Source organism: Onychomys torridus, chromosome X, assembly GCF_903995425.1.
Source record: "Onychomys torridus chromosome X, mOncTor1.1, whole genome shotgun sequence".
Taxonomy (NCBI): domain Eukaryota; kingdom Metazoa; phylum Chordata; class Mammalia; order Rodentia; family Cricetidae; genus Onychomys; species Onychomys torridus.
In genome coordinates this window covers 130,544,071-130,556,987 of record NC_050466.1, presented here as the reverse complement: position 1 = coordinate 130,556,987, position 12,917 = coordinate 130,544,071, and the positions used below count along the sequence as shown (strand labels likewise).

Here is a 12,917-nt window from a genome sequence, read left to right as displayed (position 1 = left end):
AATAAGGATGTAGCAGAACAGAACTGCTATCTCTCATGAACTTAAGACTCAAAAATTCTCAACAAAATATTAGTAAATTAAATCTAGTAATTTATTGAAAATGCCATACTATGTCCAAATAAGTTTATGCCATATACAAAGCTATGTCAATATTTGAAACCAATTGACAAGTATGGTGGCTTATGTCTGTAATCCTAGCTCTCAGGAGGCTAAGGTACAATGACTGGTAGAAGTTTGAATGTGGTTTGGGCAAGTTAGTGAACTCCAGACCAGCCAGAATTACAGTGTGAGACCCTATTTAAAATAATCATTAGTGGACTAGACAGGTGGTTCAGTGATAAAGAGCATTTACTGCTCTTCCAGAAGACCTGAGTTCAATTTCCAGCACCCACACCATGCAGCTCACAACTGCCTGCAATAGTGATGTAAGAATAATCAGTTGTCTCTGTCTATGTCAGCAATATACAGTCTCAAATGGTAATTAAGAAAATTATTTCCAGGTTGGGGATTAAGCTCAATGGTAGAGCGCTCACCTAGCAAGCACAAGGCCCTGGGTTCGATCCTCAGCTCAAAAAAAAAAATATTTCCATTGGGCACATTCCATGTAATACAACTTCTTGTGAGATGGAAGCAGAAGATCAAGAAATTAAGGCCAGTCTGAGAAACCAAGTGAAATTCTATCTCAAAATAAAATAAATGCTAGGCATGGTGGCATAGGCTTTTATTCTTAGCTTTTCAGGAAGCGAAGGTAGAAGAATCACAAGTTCAAAACCTGATTCAGTTAAAGAATGAGTTCAGCCAGGCGGTGGTGGTGGTGGTGGCGCATGCCATTAATCCTAGCACTGGGAGGCATAGGCAGGCAGATCTCTGTGAGTTCGAGGCCAGCCTGGGCTACAGAGTGAGTTTCAGGACAGGCACCAAAACTACACAGGAAACCCTGTCTCAAAAAACCAAAAAAAAAAAAAAAAAAAAAAAAGAATGAGTTCAAAGCTAGCCTGGGCAACTTAGTGAACCTCAATGCTATGGGATGGTCCTTCTGTATGATGCTGTGAATATGTATGATAATAAAATTGCTTTGGCCTATGGAAAGACAGGCTAAGGCTAGGTGGAGGAATCAAACTAGGACTTGGAGGAAAAGGAGTGGGGCTGACACAGAAGCCATGAGCTGCCCAAGAAGCAGAATGCTGGAGGACTGGTAAGACAAGGACAATGTGGCAATAAATAGATTAATAGGAATGAGTTAATTTAAATGTAAGAGTTAGTTAATATTAAGCCTGAGCCATTTGCCAAACATTTATAATTAATATAAGCCTCTGTATGATAATTTGGGAAGCAGCTACTGGGTATTTGGGAGTTGCTGGCAGGACAGAAATTCCCCTCTGATTACACCCCAGTCTAAAAAACTAATATGGGACTGAGAATGTTTGCCACACAAGTATGAGGAACTGAGTTCAAATCCATTGAACCCACATAAAGCTGAGTGTGGCAGCAGAGTGTGATGTAAACCCAGTGCTTCTATGGCAAGATGGTAGGTATAAAAAGGAGGAGACTCTCCAGAAACTCCTGGGCCAGCTAGTGTGACTTACATAGCAGTGAACAACAGAACAGAACCATCAGGTGAAGATCAAAATCTAAGTGTCCTCTGAATTTCCCATCTGCATCATGGTACATGCCTGCCCACACTCAACAGACTTAAAACGTTTTTATAAGTTAAGGCTGGGTTGTAGTTCAGTGATAAAGTGCTAGCCTATCGTCTGTGTAGCCCTAGATTGAATCCCTACTATCACAATAAATAAGCGAATAATTTTGAAAGGACTGACAAAGAAACCATGTCTTGAAAAAGAAAAGGGAAAGAAGAAGTTAGAATTTTGTTGAAGAATTCAGAAAGCAAGCAGGCTTATGAAACAGCATGGCTAGGGCCAGTACACTACTGCCAAAAGTAGTCTGAGTAAATGGTCCTTGGAAAATTGAATACGCACATGAAGAGAATGAAACCTCCCCTCCCCTCCAAGTATACACAAAAGTTAATCCAGGGTACATCAAAGACCTGCATTTAAGAACCAAAATTCAAAGCTCCTAAAAGAAAATTTAAGGGAAAATATTCATAATTTTGAATTAGGCAATAGTTTTTAGGTATGGAATGCAGAAAGCAATCAAACTGAATTATGTCACAAAAGACATCATCAATAAAGACAAAATACATGCAAACTGGGAAAACTATAAGTAATACATGTCAAAAGTCTAGTATTAAAACTATATAAGGCTGGGCAGTGGTGGCGCATGCCTTTAATCCCAGCACTTGGGAGGCAGAGCCAGGCGGATTTCTGTGAGTCTGAGGCCATCCTGGTCTTCAAAGGGAGTTTCAGGAAAGGCGCAAAGATACATAGAGAAAGCCTGTCTCGAAAAACAAAACAAAAAAAACAAAAACAAACAAAAAAACTATATAAATAATTCTTACAATTAAATCAAATCATATAATTGAAAAAAATAAAAGATGGGCAAGACATTTCAGTAGGTATTCCTCTGAAGAAGTTAATATATAAAAAAGCCCTAAAATTATATGAAAATATGTTCACGACCAGTGGTCTTCAAAGATATACAAATCAAAACCAAATGGAGACTGCTTTTCATACCTATAAAAGAGGGCCATAATCAAATGGTTTTATTAACTATGTAGACATGTCAATGTGTTTTCAATAAATCATGCTGAAATAATAGGATATCAAAAAGTGAATATTCATCTTCACATCATTCATAAAAACTGATTTAAAACGTACACAGACATTAACATAAGACACCCCACCCAAAAAACCTCATAAAACATTACAGAGTACTTTTGGAACATAGGTACAAAAATTTCTTAGGTCATATAAAGCAATAATCACAACAATTAGTTTTCATCTATTAGATTCCTCAAATTAAAAACTTTGCCTCATAACTGAGAATGGGCAAACCACAGATTGGAGAATATATTGTAAAGCATGTATCTGAGAAAGGACTGGTATCTATCATGATGAATATATAAATAACTCCTATAAGTCAATAAAAAGACAATAGCAAAATAAAATGGACAAATAAACAAAAGGCTTAACAAAAAAAAGTAGAGAATGACAAATACATGAAAAGGTGCTCAATATCATGCACGTGGAAAACAAAAGGACAATAAAGGGCTGGAGAGATGGCTCAGTTGTTAAAAGCATATACTGCTCCTGTTGAGGTTCAGTTACCAGCACACACATCAGGCAGCTTATAAACACTAGTGACTCCAGCTCCAGGGGATTTGATGCCTCTGGCCTTCAAGGTCATCAGCGCATACTTACACATGCACACACATAACACATAATTTACAATAAATATTTTTAAAACCACAATGAGACTCATTAATATCCACCAGAGTCATTAAAACTATAAATGCCAGGTGGTGGTGGCGCACGCCTGTAATCCCAGCACTCGGGAGGCAGAGCCAGGGAGATCCCTGTGAGTTTGAGGCCAGCCTGGGCTACCAAGTGGGTTCTAGGAAAGGCGGCGCAAAGCTACACAGAGAAACCCTGTCTCGAAGGAAAAAAAAAAAAAAAAAGACATCACATGTTGGTCAGTGTGAGGAACTCTCAATACATTGCTGATGCTAGTGGAAAATAGTGGAGGCAATTTGGAATACAGTTCATTTCTCATTTCTTTCTTTCCTTCCCTTCATCCCTCCCTCCTTCCATCTCTCTTCTTTCTCTTCTCTTTCTCTTTCCCCCCTCTCCCCCTCCCCCTTTTTCCTTTCAACAGGGTCTCACTATGCAGCCTTATCTGGTCTGGAATTTGTAAGTAGACCACGCTGGCCTTAAACTCACAGAAATCTGTCTATCTGTTCCTGTCTCCAGAGTGCTGTGTTTAAAGGCATGAGCTATCATACTTGGCAGATTTTGTTAAACGTACAATAATAAAATAGCATAATCACTACTCTATGCCCAAATGACACATATCCCTAGCTGTTATCCATAACAAATAAAAATATGCTCACAAAAAGGTTTATATAAGAATGTTCAGAGCAGTTTTATTCATACTAGCCAAAAACTTCAGAAAGCATTCATGTGTTATAAAAGTTAAAAAATAGTTGATGAATCAACACATTTAGTATATTCATAACTAGAATTATTCTACAGTAAAACATTGAGCTACTTTACACAAAAATGGCTCAATCTCAAAAGTATGTTCAATAAGAGAAGCCTTACCCAAGTATATATACAAGTATGTATATTTTTTTTAATTTTTTGGTTTTTCGAGACAGGGTTTATCTGTAACTTTTGGAGCCTGTCCTGGACTAGCTCTGTAGCCCAGGCTGGCCTTGAGCTCACAGAGAGCCACCTGCCTCTGCCTCCCGAGTGCTGGGATTACAGGCATGCACCACCACTGCCGGCTCAAGTATATATTGTATGATCTCACTTATATGAATGTCTAAAACAGACTAGACTCATCTATGGTTTAAAAAAATTAATGGTATGGTGTGTAGAGGACTTACAAAGGAGGGGCATGAGGGAATTTTCAGACGTAATAGATGTAGAATTATATTGGCAGGCAAGCTATGACCTATAGGACAAATCTGGTGAAACATCTGTTTTTGCAAACTAAGTTTTATTGGAACAGAGCCATGTCTGTTTGCTTACAATTTATCTATGATTGCTTTCATTCATATAATGGCACAACTCAATAGTTGCAGCAGAGATTGTATACCATACAAAACCCTAAATCATTGTCTAGATTTTTATAGAAAGTTTATCAATATGTGAACTATATCCATTCTGACAATGGCTTTGGTTGCATATAGGCTTTTTGGTTGCTTAGCATTTGTCAAAACTTACTGAATTATGATATGTATCTTTCAATGTATATAAATTTAAACAAAAATACTGAGTCCTAGTTAAGGATTCTTGTGCTGTAGTATTATGAAAAAATTTACACACACACACACACACACACACACACACACATACACATATATAATTTTAACTTTGAAATGCATCAGAAAAATAAGATGGCAGTAAAACAAAGAAGTAATATGCTGTATCAAGTAGGCAAGCTACAGACTTCAAACTCAATCTGATTATCAAAGTAGTATGTTTGTAATAGAGCACATATAACAAAAATTGATGATAAATTTTAAGTGGTAGACATCAGGGTGTTAATATCATATTTTCCTCTATTCTGTATCTCTAAAAATTTTGAAATAAACTGCTGGTTAATATAATATTTTAATAATGGAAACAAAATATAAAATATATGAAATCTGCCCACAGAGGTATATTCTGATTCAAAATGCTTTATGAATCCATTTATTTCAAATAACTCAATCCTGGAACAGTTTGTCCTATGTAAAGAAACTACTATTGGAAAGATAAAGTTTTGCCTATTCTTGTTTGGGCTCAGTGTGTACACACTGGAATTTATTATCATTTATGTCCTCAATGAACAAGGAATTGTTTTTTTGGTTTTTCGAGACAGGGTTTCTCTGTGTAGCTTTGGAACCTGTCCTAGAACTCACTCTGTAGCCCAGGCTAGCTTGGAACTCACAGAGATCCACCTGCCTCTGCCTCCTGAGTGCTGGGATTAAAAGCATGAGCCACCACCGTCTGGCTAACAGGGAATTTTATAAAACATATACTATCTGAGATAGCAGCTGTTTGGAATAGGAATACATCATCACTAGAAAATAACTCTTATAGCACAACAAACCCTTTACCAATGGCTTCCAAAGCATTTTATTAACTCAATAATTAATTCAGACTTCCAGAATAGAAACACAACAACAAAACAACCAAAACCCAGATTCTCCATCCTTTCCTTTAACTAATTAAATTAATTACATGAGTTAACTTTACTAACATTCTGATTCTGGCAAGGGAGGAAAACTATCTAACAAAAGGGCTGTGCAGTATGATTATGTTCACAGTCTCTGAAGCCAGGTAGTCTGGGCTTAAATGCAGGCAACAGGGGATGATACTTAACCCCTCTGATCATTACCTTCATTACTTATAAAATGACAATGATGGGTTGGAGAGATGGCTCAGTGGTTAAGAGCACTGACTGCTCTTCCAGAGGTCCTGAGTTCAATTCCCAGCACCCACATGTTGGCTCACAACCATCTGTAATGAGATCTGGTGCCCTCTTCTGGCCTGTAGTCATACATGCTGTATACATAATAAACAAATCTTTAAAAAAATGACAATGATAGTAAGACTCCTATGACTGATATGAGGGAAATAAATGTAATGCTTTTAGAATGAGGGGTGCTGGAGAGGTAGCTCACTGATAGAGCACTCATCTACCATATGTGAGGCCCTGTGTTCAATCCCCAGCACCACAAAAAAAGAGCAAAAAAGAAAAACTGAATGGGCTTGGAATCTGAACAGAATTCTCAAAAGAAGAAACAAAAATGGGTAAGAAATATCTTGAAAAAATGCTTATGGACTCTAGCAATTTGAGAAATGCAAATAAAACCAACTTTGGGGCTGGAGAGATGGCTCAGTGGTTAAGAGCACCGACTGCTCTTCCAAAGGTTCTGAGTTCAATTCCCAGCAACCACATGGTAGGTAGCTCACAACCATCTGTAATGAGATCTGGTGCCTTCTTCTGGCCTGCAGGGACACATGCAGACAGAGCACTGTATACATAATAAATAAATAAATCCTTTAAAAAAAACAACTTTGAGATTTCATCTTATTCCAGTTAGAATGGCAAAGGTCAACAACAACAATAAATGTTGGAGAGGATGTGGGGACAAGGGAACACTTATTCACTGTTGATAGGATTGTAAACTGGTCCAATCACTCTGGTAATCTATGTGGAGAATCCTCAAAAAGCTAAAAATAAATCTACTATATGATCTAGCTATACACTCCTTAGCATCTGCCCAAAGGACTCAATGTTACTCCACAGACACTTTCTCAGCCATGTTCATTGAAGCTCTATTGACAATAGCTAGAAAATGTTAACAACCTAAATGTTCTTCACCTGATGAAGGGATAATGAAAATGTGGTGCATATACAGTATGGAACACTATTCGGCTGTAAAGAAAGATAAAATCATGGGTTTAAAAGTAAATGGATGGAACTAGAAAAGAGTAAGGCAACTCAGATCCAGAAAGACAAACATCACATGTACACTCATTTGTGGTTCCCAGTTCCAAACCCTTAGATGTGAGAATACAACCTGGAGTTAACTGTAGAAACCAAGAAAGTAAATAGAGTGCCGTGGGGGGGGGGGGGCAGGTTATGAGCAATAAGAGAAAGGAGTAATAGGATACAAATGATCTGAAGGGGGAAATGGGAAAATGGGGAGGGGGTTCTTTAATTAGTTAATAGGATGGAGATAAATATGGGAAGGAGGATAAATAACAGTAAGGATGTCTGAAAAAGTCATTAGGAATTATACTATCACTATCTACCAAAAATACCTATAATACCTATAAATGTGTGTATACATACACATATATAGTTCAAATATAATTTTCTCATATGAACCCTTGCACCATGCTCCCTTGCAAAATCCATAAACTATCTAATAAAAAACCCACCACTAGATATGAGAAGCCCTCTTTTGCGCTGTTGGTCAGAGTTGTCCAAGAGACTCCTAAAACATTACAGGCTATCGCTGTTGCCCTTGGTTGCCCCAGAGGTGGAAGTTTCTATTGCTGAAAATACCAGGCACCTCAGATACAGGGCTCAGAGGCCCCTGGGTTAGAACTAATATACAAGTCTCCTTCCTGAGGACTAGCTTTCATAGCAGAGGCACCATGCAAGCTTCTAACAAAGGGAAACAATCAACAGTTCTACTTGGCTATAACACCTATGAACTACAAGAACCAGCAAGACATGGTATTCTTAAAGGTGCAATAGTGACATGTGTATTTGGTGACAAGCAACAGTTCTCTAATTGGACTTAAGGTCTACTCAGCCAGAGGAAAATCATGGCTGATACTGGAAACTTAGTCAACTACCGATCAAAATGCAGAGTTGTGGAGCCCAGTCACCATAATATATCTACAATACAACTGCAATACATAGGCTTGGGAGTCATAGTGGAAGAGGGACAGAAAGACTGTAACAACCAGAGGACCAGGGAGTTTGCTATGAGATTGTGCCTCCTAGGAATGTCAGAAGCTACACTCATAAAGTCTCACTAATATGACTCCTAAACATGAGCTGAACAAGGATAACAACAGAAATGCCAAAGTGGACAGGGAAAAAAAATCTCATGAGGCTTCAATGCTAGACAAAGAACCACAGGCAACTACAGAATGCTGAGAATGGGCGAACAGTTTTCACTAGAGATGAGTTTTCTCCTAATACAAATGGTCAACCCTGAAAACATATACATACATGTAACATCATATGGACTGAGCATGTTGTATTTATTAATGTATTTAAGGAACACACACATATATATTATGGTGGTTTGAATGAGAATGGCCTCCACAGCCTCATATATAATTGGATAAGAAGCTTACATGGAACATGCTGTGACCCCAATGGTTGTACAATAGAAAGCAGATGCTCAAGGCTGGCAGTGAATAAAACACACTGTGTTGAAAGCCTGTGTCAGTTAGCTGTGCTAAGAAAGTAATTTTGTTCCTGGGGATGGGCAGCTGCTCAGGAACCTTCAGTGGGGAAAGTGGTGCTTCTTTTTTTTTTTGAGCTGAGGATCGAACCCAGGGCCTTGCGCTTGCTAGGCAAGCACTCTACCACTGAGCTAAATCCCCAACCAAAAGTGGTGCTTCTATAGGTAGTCCTGAATAAATGTTTTGAATAGGGTAAGATGGCCATTCCCAGGACCAAATCACACTTTCAGAACCACCCTTTGGCTGCTGCTGACTTGAAAGAGCTTCAGATCATTGCAGAATACAATCTCGGAGAACATTCTCCTGTGGTGCTTCCATATTAAGTTGTGAAAATCAAGGCTGATGCTGAATAGTGGCTTGGAAATAAGAATACTTCAAACGCGCAATGACAGAGAAATGGATGAGATCTACATGAACAACCTGGACGACAGTGGGAGTAATGAAGGGCAAGGTTTGAGGGAAAGAGAGCTTAGGGGAGCAGGAGATCCCAGCTGGATCAAGAACAGAAAGGGAGAACAAGGAATAACAGACCATGATAAATGAAGACCCCATGGGAATAGGAATAGGCAGAGTGCTGGAGAGGTCCCCAGAAATCCACAATGATACATCCTCTGTAGACTGCTGGCAATGGTCGAGAGAAAGCCTGATCTGACCTAGTCTGGTGATCAGATGGCCAAACACTCTAACAGTTGAGCTGGAACTCTCATCCAATAACTGATGGAAGTGGATGCAGAGATCCTCAGCCAGGCTCCAGGTGGAGCTCCAGGTGTCCAATTGTCGAGAAAGAGGAGGGACTGTAAGAGCATGAATTGTTGAGCCCAAGATTGGAAAAAGCACAGGGACAAATAGCCAAATGAATGGAAGCACATGAATTATGAACCAAAGGCTGTGGAGCCCCCAGCTGGAGCAGGCCCTCTGGATAAGTGAGACAATTCAATAGCTTGAACTGTTTGGGAGGCATCCAGGCTGTGGGACCGGGACCTGTCTTTAGTGCATGAGCTGGCTGTTTGGAACCTTGGGCTTACACAGGGACACTTTGCTCAGCCTGGAAGGAGAGGGCTGGACCTGCCTGTTCTGAATCCACCAAGTTTAAATAAATCCTCAGGGGAGTCTTGGCCCTGGAGGAGATGGGAATGAAGGGGAGGAGATTGGGGGAAGGGGGGGTAGGGGCGGGAGGGGGGAGGACAGGGGAACCCATGGCTGATGTGTAAAATTAAAACACAAATATAATAATAAAAAAATGCAAAAAAAAAAAGAATACTTCAAACACATCTGGCTTTGTGGCACTGAAGAACCTGAAGTTACACATTCTTGATGTACCACTAGATAGGGCTCTGATACTGACTGCACTTTTTGCAATGGCTGATGGGTTCCCAAATGCCTCCCAATGGAATCAGAATGGAAACAAGCTTTGCCAGCAGTGTTATATATACTGCTCACATTTTGGGCAGAAGAATGATTTAACAAAATTTGAAGATGATTAACTGGCAAGAAACAAGAAGTCTGATTGGCAAATGGTGGTTTGACTATTGCCTTACTCCCATTTCTAGGGCCAAACTCAAGTTGAAGACCAAAAGTTAGATGCTTCAAAGTCATCCATGAAGCAGGCAATGTCTGAGACGTTAACTGTAGAAAGGGTTGGTTGTGAAATTCCAATAACTAACAAGTCTAAAGTCACGGATTGGGCTGAAGTTTGTCCATCTGCTCTAAAGACCAGCTGTAGTTCCTAGTGTTAGTGTAAAGAAAATTCAAATTGTAAATTCATATACTTTGTCCATTTTAGTGAGACTGTTCCAAACAGACTCAAGAAATGATGCTATATGTTAAAATTTTCACCAAGTAATACAAAAGGACTAGGTACAATCATCAGGCATATTCATTCTACAAAACTTCTAATAGCATGAGTAAATGCTAGTTGAATAAATGAAAGAGCTAGGAACAGTCCTAGCAATATATTTCTCAAGGCTTCTCATTTATTGCACTTACCACATAAATTATTCAAACCCTGGTTAAGACAGATTAACTAAATCTGAAACTCAGACAATCCAAGCACATGCTTCAAGAGAAAATATAAAGATTTTCAATATAATAACCAAAATAAGCAGGAGAAAGTTGACAGAAGTAAGTACAGGCTGGTTACAATCATTCCTAGAGTTTGACCACTTGCTCATAAAAAGACCCAAATAGTTGCTGTGGTGGTTTGAATGAGACCAGCTCCCATTGGCTCATATATCTGGACATTTGGTACCCAGTTGGTAGACTGTTTAGGAAGGATTAGGAGGTGTGGTCTTGTTGAGGAAGGTGTCTCACTGGGGGTGGGCTCTAGGGTTTCATAAGCCTATAACAGGTCCAGTCTCCCCCACTCTCTGCCTCCTGCCTGCAGATCAGAATGTAGAACTCTCAGCTACTGCTCCAGCACCACATTTACCTGCTTGCCACACTCCTCACCATGACGATAATGGAGAAACCCTCTGAAACTGTATGCAAGCCCCAATTAAATGCTTTCTCTTATAAGTTGCCTTGGTCATAATGACTCTTTACAGCAACACAACAGTGACTAAGACAGTTGCTTAAGTGTGTTTTATGTAGTAAACGAAATGGATAGGCTACAAAAATAGTTAAGTATCTATAATTTAAATTATGTACATATACATTAAAATGACAAATCTAGAGACGATAGTCTCAAACATAAATAGTTATCTCTCTTTGGAAGAATAACAGCTTAATAGGTGATTTTCACTTTCTTCTTTATAATTTTATGAACAGGATCTTGCTATATAGTTCAGACTGACCTGGAATTTGCTAGGCAGTCCAGTCTTGAGCTAAACTTGTGGTCCTCCCTCCCTAGCCTCCCAACTGCTGAGAGTCTAGGTATGTGCTACCATATTCAGCTTGAGTGTTATTTTTAAATATGCAAATAAAACTTCCAAAAAAATTTAAATATATTTTAAACACATACTTATGCACTTAAAGTTAAGCATATGTTCAGATATAGGATATGCTTAGAAAGAAATTAATTAAACCACAATGTGAGCTCAATTGCAGATATGTATCATATCACTTATAAATAATACCCAAATATTCAACTGTATCTACAGACCAAGTTTATTTACCCCCAGCATATTTTAAATGCTTCTGTCATTTTTCAAGTGTACATCTGCTTTTTCCTACAAGATTGTGAGCTCTTTGAAGCTTAGAATAACGTCTTAGCTTACTTTATTTTCTCAGAAGTCAGTAGTCATTAAAAGTCTATTGACATAGCCAGGCAGTGGTGGTGCACATCTTTAAGCCCAGCACTTGGGAGGTAGAGGCAGGTAGATCTCTGTGAGTTTGAGGTCAACCTGGTCTACATAATGAGTTCTAAGACAACGAAGGCTACATAGAGAAACCCTGTCTCAAAAAAACAACAATAAAAAAGTCTATTGAGGCCGGGCGGTGGTGACACACGCCTGCAATCTCAGCACTCGGGAGGCAGAGGCAGGTGGATCTCTGTGAGTTCGAGGCCAGCCTGGTCTTACAGAGTGAGATCCAGGACAGGCTCCAAAGCTACAGAGAAATCCTGTCTTGAAAAACCAAAAAAAAAAAAAGTCTATTGATAAACTGGAACTACCTATGGGCCAATTTTTCAAAAGAAACCAAGGTTCCACATGCTAACTAGAGAATACCCAAAATAGAGTCTCTAAACTATGTGACTTATGGAGGCTGGAGAGATGGCTCAGCAGTTAAGAGTACTGGATGCTCTTCCAGAGGACCAGGTTCAATTCCTAGCACCCACATGGCAGCTCGCAACTGTCTTTAACTCTTCCTCCAGATTTGATATAACCTCTTCTGGCCTACATGTACCAGGAATACATGTGGCACATAGACATACATGCAGGCAAAACACTCATACAAATAAAATTAAATTAAAAATTTACATATTAAATTAAAAATACTTTAAAAAATGTGTCTCACATTAAAGGCACACACCTTTAATCCTAGCACTTAGGAGGTTTAGGCAGATGAATTTCTGAGGTTAGGGTTATCCTGGTCTACAAAGTGAGTTCCAGGACAGCCAGGGCTATTCAGAAAAATCCTGTCTCAAAAAGAAAAAACAAACAAACAAAAAATGCATCTTACCTTTATCTGTGAGACCTTCTGGATAGTTAATGGTGAAATTTGGGGCTGTGAAACAACTCCAAGTCCAACAGCACATATGGGCATAACAGAGGACTGACCTTGGACCACAGGCAAAACTGGGGACTGAGTCAACTTTGGCTGCTCCTGCAACTGGTAAATAGAAGAAAACAGATAAACACTCCAATATATAAAATA

General features: G+C 39.1%; 1 protein-coding gene across 1 annotated transcript in view; it reads right to left on the bottom strand.

Annotated features, from left to right (window-relative positions):
• Wnk3 (WNK lysine deficient protein kinase 3) overlaps window positions 1-12,917 on the bottom strand; it is a 125,776-nt gene that overhangs the window by 45,350 nt on the left and 67,509 nt on the right. The window contains exon 10 of the mRNA XM_036174445.1: window positions 12,723-12,872. Coding sequence (XP_036030338.1) covers window positions 12,723-12,872 — 150 coding nt within the window. The remainder of the gene's footprint in view (window positions 1-12,722; window positions 12,873-12,917) is intronic.